Source organism: Aulonocara sp. 'chitande type north' Nkhata Bay, linkage group LG13, assembly GCF_057382095.1.
Source record: "Aulonocara sp. 'chitande type north' Nkhata Bay isolate Kocher_YH1m ecotype deep benthic linkage group LG13, A_spYH_male_GT1.1, whole genome shotgun sequence".
NCBI lineage: Eukaryota > Metazoa > Chordata > Actinopteri > Cichliformes > Cichlidae > Aulonocara > Aulonocara sp. 'chitande type north' Nkhata Bay.
The window spans coordinates 790,359-807,509 of record NC_141356.1 but is presented as its reverse complement, the minus strand read 5'-3'; the positions used below and the strand labels follow the sequence as shown (position 1 = coordinate 807,509).

The 17,151-nt window shown below is 42.9% G+C and overlaps 2 protein-coding genes across 3 annotated transcripts in view; both read left to right on the top strand.

Moving 5' to 3' along the window:
* The window catches only part of shtn1 (shootin 1), a 41,093-nt gene extending 31,620 nt beyond the window's left edge, over positions 1–9,473 (top strand). Inside the window, exons 10-16 of one of the 2 annotated variants that reach the window (XM_086257989.1) lie at positions 649–802; positions 1,046–1,145; positions 2,087–2,169; positions 5,198–5,298; positions 6,919–6,969; positions 7,308–7,425; positions 8,554–9,473. In XM_086257989.1, coding sequence (XP_086114115.1) covers positions 649–802; positions 1,046–1,145; positions 2,087–2,169; positions 5,198–5,298; positions 6,919–6,969; positions 7,308–7,418 — 600 coding nt within the window. In that variant the 3' untranslated portion in view covers positions 7,419–7,425; positions 8,554–9,473. Of the gene's footprint in view, positions 1–648; positions 803–1,045; positions 1,146–2,086; positions 2,170–5,194; positions 5,299–6,918; positions 6,970–7,307; positions 7,426–8,553 lie in introns of both variants that reach the window. The other variant, XM_086257988.1, reaches the window with a different exon arrangement.
* The window catches only part of hspa12a (heat shock protein family A (Hsp70) member 12A), a 373,254-nt gene that overhangs the window by 233,613 nt on the left and 122,490 nt on the right, over positions 1–17,151 (top strand). The gene's annotated exons all lie outside the window — the stretch shown is intronic.

The following is a 17,151-nucleotide window of genomic DNA, read 5'->3' as shown; positions in this document are numbered from 1 at the left end:
GTTTGTGCAGCAGATGAATGAATGTCAACTGGCAGCTGTCCAATGAGAATTATGAGAAATTAGCAACACCGGAGCTGTCGGCGTGACACCGACACTCTGCTGGCACTTGGTTTATCAGAGTCATCCACATTCTTTTCTTTGAGGGATATTCATTTCCTAGATTAGAAATAATTCAGCCGTGTGTATTTCTTCATTGAGGAGAGAAACAATTTCAGCCGTTGGATTAGTTTGTATTATTATATTATTACCTGTAGCTGTAAATGAAAGCAGGAGAACAAACAGAAAGTCCCAGAATGTGGACACCAGTGACGGTAACGCACGAACAGCAAAGCACTGACCTCATGAAGCTAGCTGCCGTAACAGCGTGTTATCAGAGCAGAGGTGGTTTCTTCAAAGTGAACTTTTGTCAGTTTGTCTGCAGTATTGTGCTACAATGTAGCAAATCATTTAAAAAATGAACTCTCTGCATTATGAGACTCAAAAATTCATTTTAAAGCCAAACAAACTAGTAATATTCTGTCAGTCGACATGACAATTCTGTCTAAAATGTAACCAAACATGCTACATGTTTAAGGTTACGCTGATTTGAACTAGTGTGCATATCCTTTGTAGTAAAAAATATTTTCTGTGTGCTTGGGCCATCTTCAGATAAAGACGATGGAGGACATGCTGGGGAGCAGCGAAACTCAGAGGGAGCTTATAGCATTGAGGCACTCACTGGAGCTCCTGGAGGAGGAGAAGAAGGAGTGCAGCAATAAATGCTCCAAGACTGAACTGGAGCTCAAGGATCTGAGGTTTACAGGTGAGGTCGAACAATATTGGAAGGGGGCATTGTGGAGAATGGAAACAGCACTAACAGTGTGGAGAGCACGCTGTGTGTGCGGCTGTTTCAACAGAAGGACACAACCAATTTAAAGTGTGACCTTGAAATTCTCTCCGTGGCTTTTGCCAGCCTGGAAGATTATTAGTTGTTTACTATAATAGTTAAAAATTTCTGTCCTTGGTGATGTGTTGGCACTGTAACTGGATGTGATTGATGGGCCAGTTGAAGAGCTCCAGAAAAAGCTTCAGGCCGCTACCAACCCACCCCCAGCTCCAACACCTCCACCTCCTCCAGCCCTGCCTTCAACCACGAACCCACTCAGGTTTGACCACACACAGTTTACTCTTTACATCATCAATGTGTGAAAGTGTTTGAGTGTGATGGAATAATTTTACAGTAAAATGACTATAAGGAAATAAATTGTTGACTGAGCTGATCACAGCAACCACACAGTGCAGGTAATCCACATTGTAAAGACAGGAGTGGAGTTGTTGAACATGCTGCAAAGTGATTTTGAAGTGAAGTGAATAAGTTGGAGCACAAGCCAGACCAACCATGGGACCTTTCCTCTGCAATGTATGTGTTGGACTCTTGTAGGACCACAGCCAAGAGACATGAACGCCCTGTCCAGGATAGGAGCAGTGGAGGACACTAATGAGACCCTATTGGCCAGGCTAGGGCCAGACTTTACGTGTGTGGCCTAGGATGAAGGTTTCTTCAGTGAACAAGAGGGCTTATTTAAATTGGGGAACATTTTAAAGAGCAGAGTCCTGTTTGAAATCTTTGTGTGGTGTGTTGGGCACCACACATGGGCAATGACAGTAAAGCCTGGGGGGCTTTGGTTGAGAGGAGTAGCTGGCTTGTTGTCACCTAAGCGAGAAGTAGTGACTGAAAGAAGATCACAGACACAAACAGTCCAAACAAGCTTCCTCCAAATGACATGCTGGCCACTCCTTTGCATTGAAAGGAGCCGTTTCCAGTGATTCCTGAACACCTTCCTGGTGAGATGTTTCAAGCATCTCCAGCCGAGCTGACACTGAGGGGTAGTCCCACAGCACACTGGAGGGATTATAGCTCTCAGCTATCTCAGGGATGCTTTGTTTACCTTGATTTGAAATCAATACCACTGCGTTTAATATGACCGCTTCTTTCACTCAGTTTTAGATTTGAACACTACTCTCTCGCTAAAGTGAACTTTTTCTGGAAACGTTAGCAGCCTAAATAACAGCTAACTGAACAATGTGTTTGTGTCTTTCCATATAGCACACTGGTATCACTGATTCGAAGGAGAAGAGGCATCAGAACTGACATCCCGCTGGTGGAACAGGACTCTGCCAAGACACCAGGTACACAGATACTAACACTTGCTCTCTGATCCAGTCTGTGTGTTGCTCTCTCGTCTTACTTTCTCACTAACTTAATCGCAGCTTTATTGGTGGAATGCCAAAACTACACAGAACACACAGCCGGAGGATAAGAGAGACTGCGACGCAGACATAAATACACACAAGGGCAAATGAGCGAACAAAACCACAGCTGAACATAATCACACTAACTCGAAGCAGGGCTGAACATGGAACACACAGGACAAGAGACTGTCAAACTAAAACAGGAAGTACGAGGAACACACACACACTGATACGCACAAACCCAGGGAGCAGAGTGTGGCGAAATCGATCAATGCAGAGCAGTGTCACAAACCTCGGAGGCCCCAGAAAAGTGCAATCAAACGGTGAGGTTATTAACAGCCAGGAGAAAACATCAGCATATGTCCTCTGACCAAAATACATGTTGAGAACACTTATAAAGCAGTGAGGTACATGCCCCCCCATGGCGTAAAAATACGTTAAAGACGTCAGTTACAGTAAATGGTACATCTTAGATGGCTATAAACAGACATAGAACTTCTCTTTTCTATAACACCTTCCAAACAAGGCAATAACTTCAAGCCTTCAGGGTCTCTGAGGGCTGGTTGTCGACTCCGGTCATCTGTTACCAAGTAGAACAAAACACAACAGGTTGCAACAAGAAGCTGAATACATTTGGGCCTCTGCTCAGGCCTATTCCTAGATTATATGTATTATATGTACTGTAAGCATGTATGCAGTCATCCTTCTATGTTCTAGTTTCCCTCAGCATGGATCACCTGGACAGTCACGCCAGTGAAGCTTAAAACCTCTAATGAACCGAACATCAACTCAAATGGACATCTTCAATAAACAACTGTAATTCAGTATCAATACTGTGAGAAATATTATTAAGTGGAATGATGCTGTAAAGAATGTTATTAATGCAGTTATAATGATGCAGGTTATACGGCAGCAATAAAAGAATTTCTGTATCTCCACAAGAGGGAGGAGAGGGAGGGGCGAGAAGGTGAGGGGACGACAGAGCAACACACAGAGACATGACCGGAGACACAAACATGAAGACCAGACAGACCTAACCACAGGAACACTGATGGAAGGACACAGGGACGAAACAAAGACATGATCAGGACCAAATAACTGCCTAAACTATAAGTGCTGCAAAAACTCAAGCTTTAGCAAACTGAACTAGGAAACACAAGACACGCAGGGAACATAGTAATGAATAAACAAGACTCCAAAACACAAAACACTGGGTCAATAACCAAGTTACCCTCACACCCACTTTAGACCGGCCTAGTCACAGTCCTGACCTGTGTCCGATTGAGATGCTGTGGCATGACCTTAAAGGTGGTTCATGCTTATAAACCCTCCACTGTGGATGAATGACAACAAGTCTGCAAAGATGAGTGGCCCAAAAATCCTCCACTGTGCTGTGAAAGACTCAAAGGCTGCATTGCAGTTGTTGCTGCTGTGGTTGCGGTGGCCCAGCACGTTATTAGATTGAGGAGCGATCACTTTTTCCACACGGGGCCGTGGAGGTTTGGGTTTTTCCCTTTAATTATAAATATCTTCATTTAGAAACTACATTTTGTGTTTACTTGGCTAATATTTAATAATATGTTTTCACACCACTGTATATATGGCCAAAGACCTAGAAAGGCCTCGTTGGTTTGCTCTATATTTTGATGCATGTCAGTTAGAACGATTATTCTCTTTATCTCCTGATTGCCCCGATTTGGGAAAATCTCTTCTGTTTTTTGTGCGATGCATGTTCATTTTGTATTTCCTTCTGTTCGAGGCACTTTGTTTCATGTATTTCAGTTTAGGAGTTTTGAATTCTGATTTTGCATTTCAGATATTTTCAATTTTAACCCTTTTTACCACACGTCACTCACACATTAGAAGAACAAACCAATATGCCAAATGGTCCATGAGAAATTCAAACTCAGAATCTTTTAGGTCAGGAAGTTGAATTCTTTAATTTGTGCAATGAAATTGAAAGCCTTGACTTGTTGGAGCAGGTAGGACATCTGTGTTGCCTGAATAGGCTTAAACTGTGCCCTCATTTTATAAAATAGTTTTTGAATATGTGCCGGCTGAATTGAGCACTACACGCAGGGAATTTGTTGGAATTGCATACAAGGCTGAATAGGTGCAACCCAAGGATCTTCTACTCTGACACCTGAACTATAGTCTCTCTTTGAGTACTGGAGAAAAATATTTTACGATTACTTTAACACAAAATAGTCTTTGTGTGATTTTTAGAGACATCTTAAGTGACAATTGCTCCATTGTGTGTGCCACTGAATGTTTGATGTTAGAAAATTAAATATTCACATTGCTTTGAGAATGGACTCCTTTATTGTAGAATTACACTTTTTGTTGTCCTTTGTAAACGTGAGGATGAAAAATAGTTGAATAGTGTGTTTTTACACAGAGAGTCAAAATTGATTCCAGAGTAATTCTGGTACTCTTACACACTACTTTGAATACTTTGAAGTTAGCAGCCTCAGTACCAATTATTCATCATTAGCCAAATCAACCTCCACAATTCTCGGTCGTGTAGAACAGACTGATGTGTGTGCAAAACAAACAAAAAATCATCAATCACTCCCGTCTGGCTCTTTAGTGTTTTTTTAAACAACCTGAATTAACTTTATTTCAGTCGCAGAGCTAATTATGACTTTACACCACGCTAACATGCTTCTGAAAACCCCAAGTGTTGGTGGTGTTCCTAATCTACTGCTGTTGAATCACTAAATATGATTCAGTTCAGTTTTATTTATAAGGCACCAAATCACAACAACGGTTGCCTGAAGGTGCTTAATACTGCACCATCTATGCAAGTGTCGCCTCTGTCCTCAGGTCCTGCTCCAGGTTCAAGCTGTGTTGCATTTCTCCACAGCTGAGACATTATTAAAAGAACGTGTGTGTGTGTGTGTGTGTGTGTGTGTGTGTGTGTGTGTGTGTGTGTGTGTGTGTGTCGGTCACTCACTGCCAGAAGTGGATGTCAGGCAGCAGGCAGTGGAGGAAATGATGCAAAGGATTAAGAAAGGTGTTCAGCTTCGACCTGTCAACCAGTCACCCAACAGCAGCAGGAAACAGGTAACCTAACCCTGACGTGGTCCGTGATTTGCTGTTTTTGATTTTTAAAGCCAAAGTCAAATTTATTTATATAGCACATTTAGAACAACAATCGTTGACCAAGCTGCTGTACAATTAAGATAATTAATTAAAAGAAATAAAAACACAGGGAGACAGTTAAGAAAAAGAATCATAAAATTAGAAGATTTGAGTGAGAATAAGATGAATAAATACAAACTCATTCTGATTTAAAAGCCGAGGAAGAAAAGTGTGTTTTCAGACGGTTTGAAAGTGTCCCGTGTTGGGGAGGTCCTGATGTGAAGGGCCAGTTTGTTCCACAGCTGAGGAGCAGTCACAGCAAAGGCCTGATCTCCTCTGGGCTTTAATCGGGACCACCAGGAGCATTTGATCCGCAGACCTCAGTGACCTCGCAGGACTGGATCAGTTTAAAAGATCAGAAAGGTGTGAGGGTGCTAGTTTGTGGATGCTTTTAACCTCCATTTTCTTGGTATTGAATTCCAACAGTATTTGGTAATACTGCAGCGCTGTGTTGACGGTGTTTTTCAAAAATGAAACACTATGTTTCTTATCAGTTGTTGTGTTGACTGCAACCCTCCTATAAGTCATGATAATTATTAGCTCGTGCATGACTTTGTAACAAGGTCATTCCTGCTGTGAGATTCAGTTTTTCCTTCCATAGCATCAGATCAAAGTGTTGCCCTCAGATTTGTTTGCATACAGCGTGATCACATGATCCACTCTACTAGCAGAGCAGCCACAGACCTGCTAGAACTACTGTTTAAGATCAAAACAGAGACGTGAATGTAAAGGGGGTTACAAAAGATGTATAATAAACTTAATGTGGAGGTGACACTAAGGTCTGTTACATAGAAAAACGAAAAGGACCTACGAAGACTTGATGATGCTGCTGTTTCGTGATGGAGCCATGTCGAGGTTAATGCTGCATCGTTTGAGGAGTGTGTGAGTTCATAATGTCAGCAGCTGACACACAAATGTGACCTCACTGACAACTGGTCAACTTTTTATTTGGACAAATGAAAGAGTGGCTAAAGACAGACAGAGTATACAGGACGTGGAAGCATGAAAGGGGAGCGCGGCGGACGTACAGCTGGAAGGATGACGGACACGTGTGAATGTGGCTCATCGTTGCTAAAATTGCCAAACTGCAGCGCCGGCCGCAGACGTCCGCTGTTGTCAGACCTCGCTGAGGTTTTTGTACATTGAGCATATATTGTTCAGGGCTCTCCAACCCATCAGTGTGGGGAATTATCTAAGAGCTTGTTGTTTTGATAAAACATGACACATGGCAAAGACATCTTTTCGTCTGCTTGTTCCTCCGCCTCAACAGCTCAGCCAAATTAGATAGCATTAGGACCTGCTCTACAAGGTAATTATAAATAATGAGGATGGGAAAATTGACGTGACTCAGAATGATTGTGTGTTGACATATTTGCTTCTTGTAGAAAGCATACTTCCTTGTGCTTGCCTACAGTGTCTCGTCTCTGTGGTAAGAGGTGCAGTTTAGCCTCTAAGTGCTGAGTGAGGAAAAATAAGTATAATGTGTCAGACTGCTGTTTATTTACCAAACCCATCTTTTTCCTCCTATTTTCCTTTTATCAGATGGAGAAGCTGCCCTCTAATTCTGCTATTCAGGAACTTAAAGGAATCATGGTAATGGGGCTTTAAAACAATCACACGTCCTCACAAGCCGTATTTTACTAGTTGAACTTTCGCTGTGTTTTCACATCTGAAATTACTTGTTTGTTTTTCATGTCATACAAAGTTGTGCTTGGAATACAATTTAACATGAAAATACACTAAAGTCAGAGATCAGAGTGGCAGTGCCACATTTAACGAGGCTACTCTCATGCTAAAAACACAACATGAAGACTTGAAGAAACCTTAATTATACTTCCACTGCAGTGTTAACAAGACGCAGATACGTGTTTGTGATGCAGCTGCTGCTTTTCTTTGTCCTGATCTGTGTTATTGTGGTTTGAACTGGCCAGGAGAATTTTAACAGAACTGTACAACAACCAAAGGCAGCGTCTCCGACAACAACCCGAGACGACGAGCTGCAGAGGATTCTGCTGAGGCGGCGGGACGCGCTGGACGCCTGACACAAAGGTGGGGCGCTGGACGTGATCGATACTGATAAGTCATTTATCTGGATGACTCGTCTCTCCACTCTTGTTTTGAGCTAAACGAGGACAATGGACTGACGTGTGGCTCCTCCAAGAACATCTCAGATTATCTCAGTCGAGTCTGATTGTTACCAGATTTAATTCAGCATACGTGTGTTTTTATCACAGTGTCACAGGGCTGAGAGTCGGTGTGCGGTACGTGTTAACTTCAAAATCTTTATCAGGCTGTGACAAACACAATCTGTGTTCATTGTCAGCTGTCGGTGGTAATCTACTGACACCTGTGGGCTAGCATATACTTCACAGAGGTCAGGAAAGAGAACGAGCCCATGCATGTCAACAGAGTGTGGCTGCAAAGACGCTCCAGTGATGATGATGATGCAGACATGCTGTGGTACACCTTCATGTTCGTCATACTGTCCCCCCATACATACACCTACAGTCTTGCTGGCTGATCTGAGGCCTGTCTGCAGGCACCTGTGATTTTTAGCGTTCAGCCGAGAAGCATTTATCTTTGCTTTAAGGTTACTGACAAAAGCAAGAGCAGGTGCTTCATTCACTTTAGCTTTCTGTTTCCTCCTGGGAACATTTTGGATCTGCTGGACCACACTGTGACAGCAGCTTGTCTTACTGAATACCACCGAGCGCTTTAATCCTCTCCACTGTGAACAGGAGAGGAATTTCTGGCTGAATTCATCTGTGCGGCTGGACTTCTCTGAGACGTCCAGTGTAGCTGTGATTACACAAGACTAACATTCAGCCACTAAAACTATTTTTCTGTTCAGAAACTGTAGTTTGGCACCTTAATAAAAGAAATGTTAAAGTATCAGTATTTTGAAAATGAATGGCTAGCTTCAAACATTTGTTTTTAGCACTAAGAATAAATGATCCTTTTGAATAAATAGCTTGCACATCACTGTTACCTGTTGCATAAACCTTATATTTGATAAGCAGCGTGGCACACGATGAAAGAGTGGATCCTTTGTTTCTTATCTAAATGATCCCACTGTGTGCTCACGCTGGCCCCACCCACAGATTCTCAGCCTTACCTGCTGTAGCCTGACAAAGGTGACACTGCTGATTGGTTTCATGCATGTGTGTGTGTGTGCAGGTCAGCGTCCTCGTGTCTCCCCGCAGTGTGGCGCCGCCTGAGGATCCACGTGTACAGAGGATGTTGGTGACTGAAGACTAATATGGAGTGTTATTACCCAGCCTTTTACATCAGTGCACACTTACAATAACCTCTGACTGTATTGATGAGATTACAGTCAGATGGATTCTTGGTCACCGTCAGAGGGAAAGACACGTTCCTGCTGCTATGAAGAAGAGTCAGAAGTGTGTCAGTAACTCCCGCTGGACTGTTTGCTTCCAGTAAAATAAAGGCATGTATCGCACACCACCTGCAGTTCATTCAGCTCCTTTTGTAAAATACCAGTTCATTGTTATGCACAGTGACACACAGTCGCCTCACAGCCTCGAGCTTCTGCTTTTCTCTGAATGGTTCCATGTAGCCCAGTGTTAAACTTGTAGCCTCCCAGTAAGCAATCACAGGCGGCCGTGATAGATTTAGTTTCAATGGTTCTCTTCACTTACACATATTTTATCTGTTTTTCTGTGTGCACCCTCACTCGACTTGTTGACCCTTAAGATCAATTTATGGTCACTTTACTTCTTTAAAACACAACTCCAGAAATATATCTGACATCATTTGAAGAGTGTGTTTGATGTCCAGTTTGTACATGATGGCCTCCTTACAGTCATAAAGGAGGATGCAGCAGATTACGCAGGTGTGACTGTGACCAGCTGCAGTGTCTCTGATTGTCACACGGTGGAGTGAAAATGCTCAGTGCGAGCCTCACGACAGGATTACAGCAACCAAAGTGTCATATCAGTGGATGCAGCCATCGTTTACTTACAGTTTGCATTTTGGGGGGATTTTCTATAAAAACAACAATCGACAGCGGTTAAGGTCATCACTTATTGAACATAATTAGGGATCAGTTTGACTGAAAGTGTTTTACAATCAGATAAAAGATAAAAATGTGTTTTTCTTCACGAAGCAGCTTTTTAATGCTCTTAGGATTAATATTCACTGATTTCCCTTTAAACTGTATTTGATCTCTTATTGTACAAACCATGTATAAGGTCACATTTACCCCCCCCCCCAAACAAGTTAATGTGTTATAACCTGGTTTATTTAAATGCATGTTTTGCTGTTAAAAAAGCGAACCGCGGTTTACTTTGCAGCGCTTTCACAGCCGGAGACGCTCCAGAGGAGCGAGACAAGCCTGAGTCGTACCGCCAGCCTCTGTCCTTAGTCCTGAACTGTTACGTTATGATGGCACGCAGCAGTTATTTTCTCCTCACGACTCATTTAATTAAATGTTTTACAAAGCGTCTAAATAAAGCGTGTTGAACATGAGGTTCGTTTCAGTCTCAGCTGTGCTCTACCTGCAGCCTCTCTGCAACGCCACCATTGTTTTGGACTGGCTGTAGAGACAATGGTGGCGTTTTTAATCTGCACACTGTTGTATTTATTTTTACAAGATGGAAACCATCGACCTTTTCACAGAGTCCAGAAATGCTGAACTTTTCCCCACTGGCTGCTTTGTACCATGTCTAAAATCTCCAGCAGGGCCGGGCACAGATTGATTTGACCACATGGCCGAGCCGCTTCGGTGTTTTGTTTTCCCCAACACCTGCCCACATTTCCCACACACTTTCTTCACTGAGAGAGTGAAACATGAGAGCTGTGAACTATGGCTGGTGTCCATCACCTATTGTGTGCTGCTGTTCATTAACGCTTTAGGCTTCATTTAACACTGAGGTGCAATTTCCAGCCCCCGACACAGTGTACAGGAAATGTCACTGTGGATCAAAGTCTGTGTTCTAACCAAGTTCATCAGCAGCACTGCTTCAAAGGCTTCCCTTCGTTCTTTCATCAGTCTGCTGAAGCACATGTTGCAGAGGAAGTCCTGGTTAAGTTTATTTACCAGCACGTCGTTAGGAACAGGAAACAGTCGCTCAGCAGATTCGACAAACTAATCGTTGGTGTAGACAGCTGACAAAGCAGCGTGAGGATGTGTGGGATTATCTAGTTGGAGGTTAGAGTATCAGTGTGCAGTTGACCTGCTTGAGCGAGAGTAAATGAAAAAAAGAGATTTATGTCTCTACCTCCTCATACAGTGGGGCAAAAAAGTATTTAGTCAGCCACCGATTGTGCAAGTTCCCCCACTTAAAATGATGACAGAGGTCAGTAATTTGCACCAGAGGTACACTTCAACTGTGAGAGACAGAATGTGAAAAAAAAATCCATGAATCCACATGGTAGGATTTGTAAAGAATTTATTGGTAAATCAGGGTGGAAAATAAGTATTTGGTCACCTCAAACAAGGAAAATCTCTGGCTCTCACAGACCTGTAACGTCTTCTGTAAGAAGCTTTTCTGTCCCCCACTCGTTACCTGTATGAATGGCACCTGTTTGAACTCATCATCTGTATAAAAGACACCTGTCCACAGCCTCAAACAGTCAGACTCCAAACTCCGCCATGGCCAAGACCAAAGAGCTTTCGAAGGACACCAGGAAAAGTATTGTAGACCTGCACCAGACTGGGAAGAGTGAATCTACAATAGGCAAGCAGCTTGGTGTGAAAAAATCAACTGTGGGAGCAATCATCAGAAAATGGAAGACATACAAGACCACTGATAATCTCCCTCGATCTGGGGCTCCATGCAAGATCTCATCCCGTGGGGTCAAAATGATCATGAGAACGGTGAGCAAAGATCCCAGAACCACACGGGGGGACCTGGTGAATGACCTGCAGAGAGCTGGGACCAAAGTAACAAAGGTCACCATCAGTAACACACTACAACGGCAGGGAATCAAATCCCGCAGTGCCAGACGTGTTCCGCTGCTGAAGCCAGTGCATGTCCAGGCCCGTCTGAAGTTTGCCAGAGAGCACATGGATGATACAGCAGAGGATTGGGAGAATGTCATGTGGTCAGATGAAACCAAAGTAGAACTTTTTGGTATAAACTCAACTCGTCGTGTTTGGAGGGAGAAGAATACTGAGTTGCATCCCAAGAACACCATACCTACTGTGAAGCATGGGGGTGGAAACATCATGCTATGGGGCTGTTTTTCTGCCAAGGGGACAGGACGACTGATCCGTGTTAAGGACAGAATGAATGGGGCCATGTATGGTGAAATTTTGAGCCAAAACCTCCTTCCATCAGTGAGAACTTTGAAGATGAAACGAGGCTGGGTCTTCCAACATGACAATGATCCAAAACACACCGCCCGGGCAACAAAGGAGTGGCTCCGTAAGAAGCATTTGAAAGTCCTGGAGTGGCCTAGCCAGTCTCCAGACCTCAACCCCATAGAAAGTCTGTGGCGGGAGTTGAAAGTCCGTGTTGCTCGGCGACAGCCCCAAAACATCACTGCTCTCGAGAAGATCTGCATGGAGGAATGGGCCAAAATACCAGCTACTGTGTGTGCAAACCTGGTAAAGACCTATAGTAAACGTTTGACCTCTGTTATTGCCAACAAAGGTTATGTTACAAAGTATTGAGTTGTATTTTTGTTATTGACCAAATACTTATTTTCCACCCTGATTTACCAATAAATTCTTTACAAATCCTACCATGTGGATTCATGGATTTTTTTTTCACATTCTGTCTCTCACAGTTGAAGTGTACCTCTGGTGCAAATTACTGACCTCTGTCATCATTTTAGGTGGGGGAACTTGCACAATCGGTGGCTGACTAAATACTTTTTTGCCCCACTGTATCCTCTTTATCTAATGAGGTTCTTCTAGTCGAGGCTGTGTGGGCGCAGCTGAATGCTCACATATAGTTTTGCATTCAAAGGAGGAGAGACGCTGGTGTCCCTTGGATGCACTGCCTCAGTCTTCTTTTCCTCAGCAGAAACAAAGTCAGCGCTTCGGTTTCTTTCCTCTGCCTCAGCTCGAGCTGCTGGACTCGCTGATGCCGACTGATGGACGGTGCCGACCTCGCAAACTAAGGCAAAACATGCAATTACCCAAGCCATGCTATGTCCTTTTCTTCCTTCTTCTCACCACTGTGTTCCCTCAACATCACGCCGATACAAGCTAATGTTTGGTGTTTTTGTTCCTTCAAGGACCAGCAATTAGGGAGGTCCTGTTAGCGTGTGTGGGAAACACTTAATTTGACCTATTTTGATTGTCATTTCATGTATTTTCAAAAATTGCCTGCTGGGGAGCTTCAGATGAGCGCTGCTGTGTGTCCAGCCTCGGTTTGTGTCGGCACATTTCATTGATTAGAGGCTGCCTTTACTCGCTGACATTTACAGCAACACTGGGTGTGAGCTGGCAAACAAACAACAACAGGAAGAACTTTCTTCTTTTCATTTCATTCCTTTCACACTCTCAAAATGTTTGTTTAAAATGAATACTAAATGCAAAATACATCCTTACTTAACCCTTTAAAACCTGAAGCATGAAATAACTGCCAGGAATCTTTAATTTGGTGATAATGGAGTGTTTGTTGCACCTTTATGCAAAAATATATCAAATTTTAATCTGCATATATATGAGTTTTATATATATGCAGATTACATTTGCTACATAAGCCATATTTTTGTAATTCAGTCGTTAAAAATTTGTCATGCAATTTTTATCATTTTTTGAGGATGAAGAAAAGTCACGCTGATGATGTAGAAGTCTCAAGTATCACATACGATACGCTGGGCTTTCAAAGGGTTCATTCGAGTCCATTGTGAGTTCTTTTTACTTGTTCTACTTGTTTTTGTTAGTTATTTGTACTTCTTTTTTTAAAAACTGTAGAACGTTTGTACAATTCCAGACACATTAGTGTTAGTGTTAACCTTCAGATCCTTTAGTCTAAGCAGCTTGGAAAGAACGCAGGAGGAGCTTCTTTATTTGTAGCACCAAATGGTAGGAGTCCCAGGTACTGAAACCCTAATGGGCAAAGTGTGTTAACTGGGCTTCCAAGAACACCTGAATAATATAAATACATGAAAAACCCATTAAACCGAGCCATGCAAGACTCCAGTGAGGCAGTCCAGTGTTCCAACATCATGTCAGGAGGGATATATATTCATCCACACATTCTAAGAACAACTGGTATATTAAAGGCATTGAATGCAGCTGAACTGATAAAGAACATCGCAGCTTAACTAGAAACCTGTACTGTCTGTGGCCAACTACCAAGACTACGTGAAGCATCCTCTGAAAGCCTACTGAATCCAGTATTACAGACAATCCCTACTGTGGCCATCACTGAAACCCAAAGATAGAGGCAGCACAGAGGAAAGTTAGCACAACAAAAAGGTGTGATGAAGAAAATGGTCTCTAAGAGGCACAACAGCTGTTCACACCTGAGACCTTAGAAGCTGTCATGACTCACAGATTTGGCTAACTGCTAGAAGAGGTATACCAGAGACACAGAACATAAAAGAATAAACCAGACGTTCTCCACTGAACCGTCCAAGGTGGACTCTCTGTGGCACCGTCCATTAGTCAGCATCAGCGAGTCCAGCAGCCTGACCAGATGGCACTGAGGCTGGAGAGAGAGCAATACCGGAAGTAGAAAAGTGGCTAGTGGAGCTACGATTAGATCACAGCAGCCTCCCTGAACAGGAACCATTAACTATCACAGTGTCAAACATCCAAGAAAGAGTCTCAAGCATGAAGAGTTGTACAGCACCAGGCCCTGATGCGTGTCACACCTACTGGCTAAAGAAGCTAACTGCACCCCATGAGCATCTGCAAGCAAAGCAGTTCTCACTTAGTGGTACCATTAGCTAACAGTTAATAAGCTAACTGTTAATAAGCTAACAGTTAATAAGCTAACAGTTAATAAGCTAACAGTTAATAAGCTAACTGTTAATAAGCTAACAGTTAATAAGCCAATGCAGCCACTTCACTAAGTTCACTGCTGTAGCTGAACTTAGTGAGCACTCATCTCTGTGCTTGTCCTGCTAGACCTCAGTGCAGCGTTCGATACTGTCGACCATAATATCCTATTAGAGCGATTAGAACATGCTGTAGGTATTACAGGTACTGCACTGCAGTGGTTTGTATCATATCTATCTAATAGACTCCAGTTTGTGCATGTAAATGGAGAGTCCTCTTCACACACTGAGGTTAATTATGGAGTTCCACAGGGTTCAGTGCTAGGACCAATTCTGTTTACATTATACATGCTTCCCTTAGGCAGCATCATTAGAAGACATAGCATACATTTACACTGCTATGCAGATGACACCCAGCTCTATCTATCCATGAAGCCAGATAACACACACCAATGAGTTAAACTGCAGGAATGTCTTAAAGACATAAAGACCTGGATGCCCGCTAACTTTCTTTTCTAAGCCAATGATACATCAGTTGCCACACTCTATACCAAAGACATCAGAATGTCCTTCAGACTGAAGAAAATGTTGTGAGATGATAAAAAGGGGGAAGGAAGGTAGTCACAACTGAGGAGATCCAAAGATCATGGAAGTATAAGAACAGGCACCAAGCATACAGAGGACAGAGGACAGAGGACGCCATAGCAACAGCACTCAATGTAGCATTAACACATCTGGAGAGGCAAGGAAGCTATGTGCGTATGCTCTTTGTGGATTATAGCTCGGCATTTAATTCCATTCTTCCATACAAACTGGACGCCAAGCTAAAAGACCTAGGGCTTCCTCACAGCACCTGTAAGTGGATCAATAGCTTCCTCACCGACCGCAGACAGAGAGTGAGAGTGGGACGTTACACATCTCCAGCCCTAAATCTAAGCACTGGGTCGCCACAGGGCTGCGTGCTTAGTCCACTGCTCTACTCGCTTTATACACACGACTGCACCCCCGCCCACCAGAGCAACACCATTGTAAAGTTCGCAGATGACACTACTGTGGTGGGGCTCATATCTGGGGGAGATGAGTCTGCCTACAGAGATGAGGTGGAGCGGCTGTCTTCATGGTGCAAGGATAACAACCTTCTCCTAAACACGAAAAAGACCAAAGAACTCATAATTGACTACAGAAGACACAAGACAGAAATCCAACCACTAATCATCAACGACGACTATGTGGAGAGGGTAGCAGACTTCCGCTTCTTGGGAGTCAGCATAGAGGGAAACCTATCCTGGAGTGTGAATACCTCTGAGCTACTGAAAAAGACACAACAGAGACTGTACTTTCTGAGAGTGCTTAGGAAGAACAACATCACACAGAGACTGCTGGTGTCTTTCTACAGAGCCTCCATCGAAAGCATACTAACGTACTGCATAGGCATATGGTACGCTAGCTGCACAGTGGCTCAGAGGAAAGCACTCCAGGGAGTAATCAACGCTGCCCAAAGGACAATCGGCTGCCCTCTCCTCAAACTGAAAGACCTACACAGTTCCCGCTGCCTCAAAAGAGCCCATAACATCATAAAGGACACCTCACACCCTGGACACTCCATGTTCGAACTGCTGCCTTCAGGTAAACGGTATAGAACAACATACACAAGGACTAACAGACTCAAACACAGTTTCTACCCAATTGCAATATCATGTCTCAATGCTACTAAAAGTAGATGACTTTCATTGCCCCTGTTGTCATTTGTGCCCTTGATGTTGGAATGCTTTCAGACATGTTTTGTTGGATGCGCTAACAAATTGACTGAGTGATTGATTGTTTGAGTGATATATCAACTAGGTCGTATGTTGAGTGTCTGTATGGGGCCTTAGGCCTGGATTGCTTGGGTGTATTTACTGTATGAGAACACTGTATTTTATATGTATTTCTATCTTTTATATCATATCTATTATAGTTTTTAAGTATTTATCTTTCGTGATGTTGCACTGACCGGAGACATCTTTCAATTTCATTGTACTTGTGACAATGACAATAAAGAATATTCTATACAAAGGCACACAGTCTGCACATTCACTATGTGTTTGTGCACCACTCTGCATTTAATCATTAGTTGTTATCAATCTCCCACCCTCTTCCACAGCATGTCTTTATCCTGTCTTCCTCTCCTCACCCTCAACCAGTTGCAGCCAATGACTGCTCTTCCCTGAGCCTGGTTCTGCTGGAGGTTTCTTCCTGTTAAAAGGGAGTTTTTCCTTCCCACTGTCACCAAAGTGCTGCTCATAGGGGGTCATATGATTATTGGCGTTTTCTCTGTATTATTATTATTTTCTAATTTCACTTTTATTTCTACAGGTAAATCTCAATGAGAAACAAGGTCTCATTTTCAAGAGCGATCTGTTTTAAATAACTATACAAAACTACAGCATGTTAAAACACACTATAGTCATTACAATTCATATAACCAATTAAAATAAAAGACAGTAACAATAAAAGATTAAGAAACAGCCATCCCATGCTCCATTTTGATGAAAACCCTTCAGTCCTGTTGTCCTGTTGTAATTTGTTCCAAGCAGAGATGGGCAGTAACGCATAATCTGATTACTTCTTTCAAGTAACGAGTAAATTAAGGGATTACTATTGTAAAAAAAGTAATTAGATTACCTTTCCCGTAAGCATGCTGCGTTACTGCATTACTAGACCGTGATTTTGTTTGTTTGTGTCTCATGACAATGACATACGCCCACTGACGTGACCGCTGTGGCACCGGATGAGAAGCTGGGACAGTGTACAAGAACATCTGTGCTGCATGTGGAGCAGAAGCCTCTGATTCTTGTTGAAAACAACACAGCT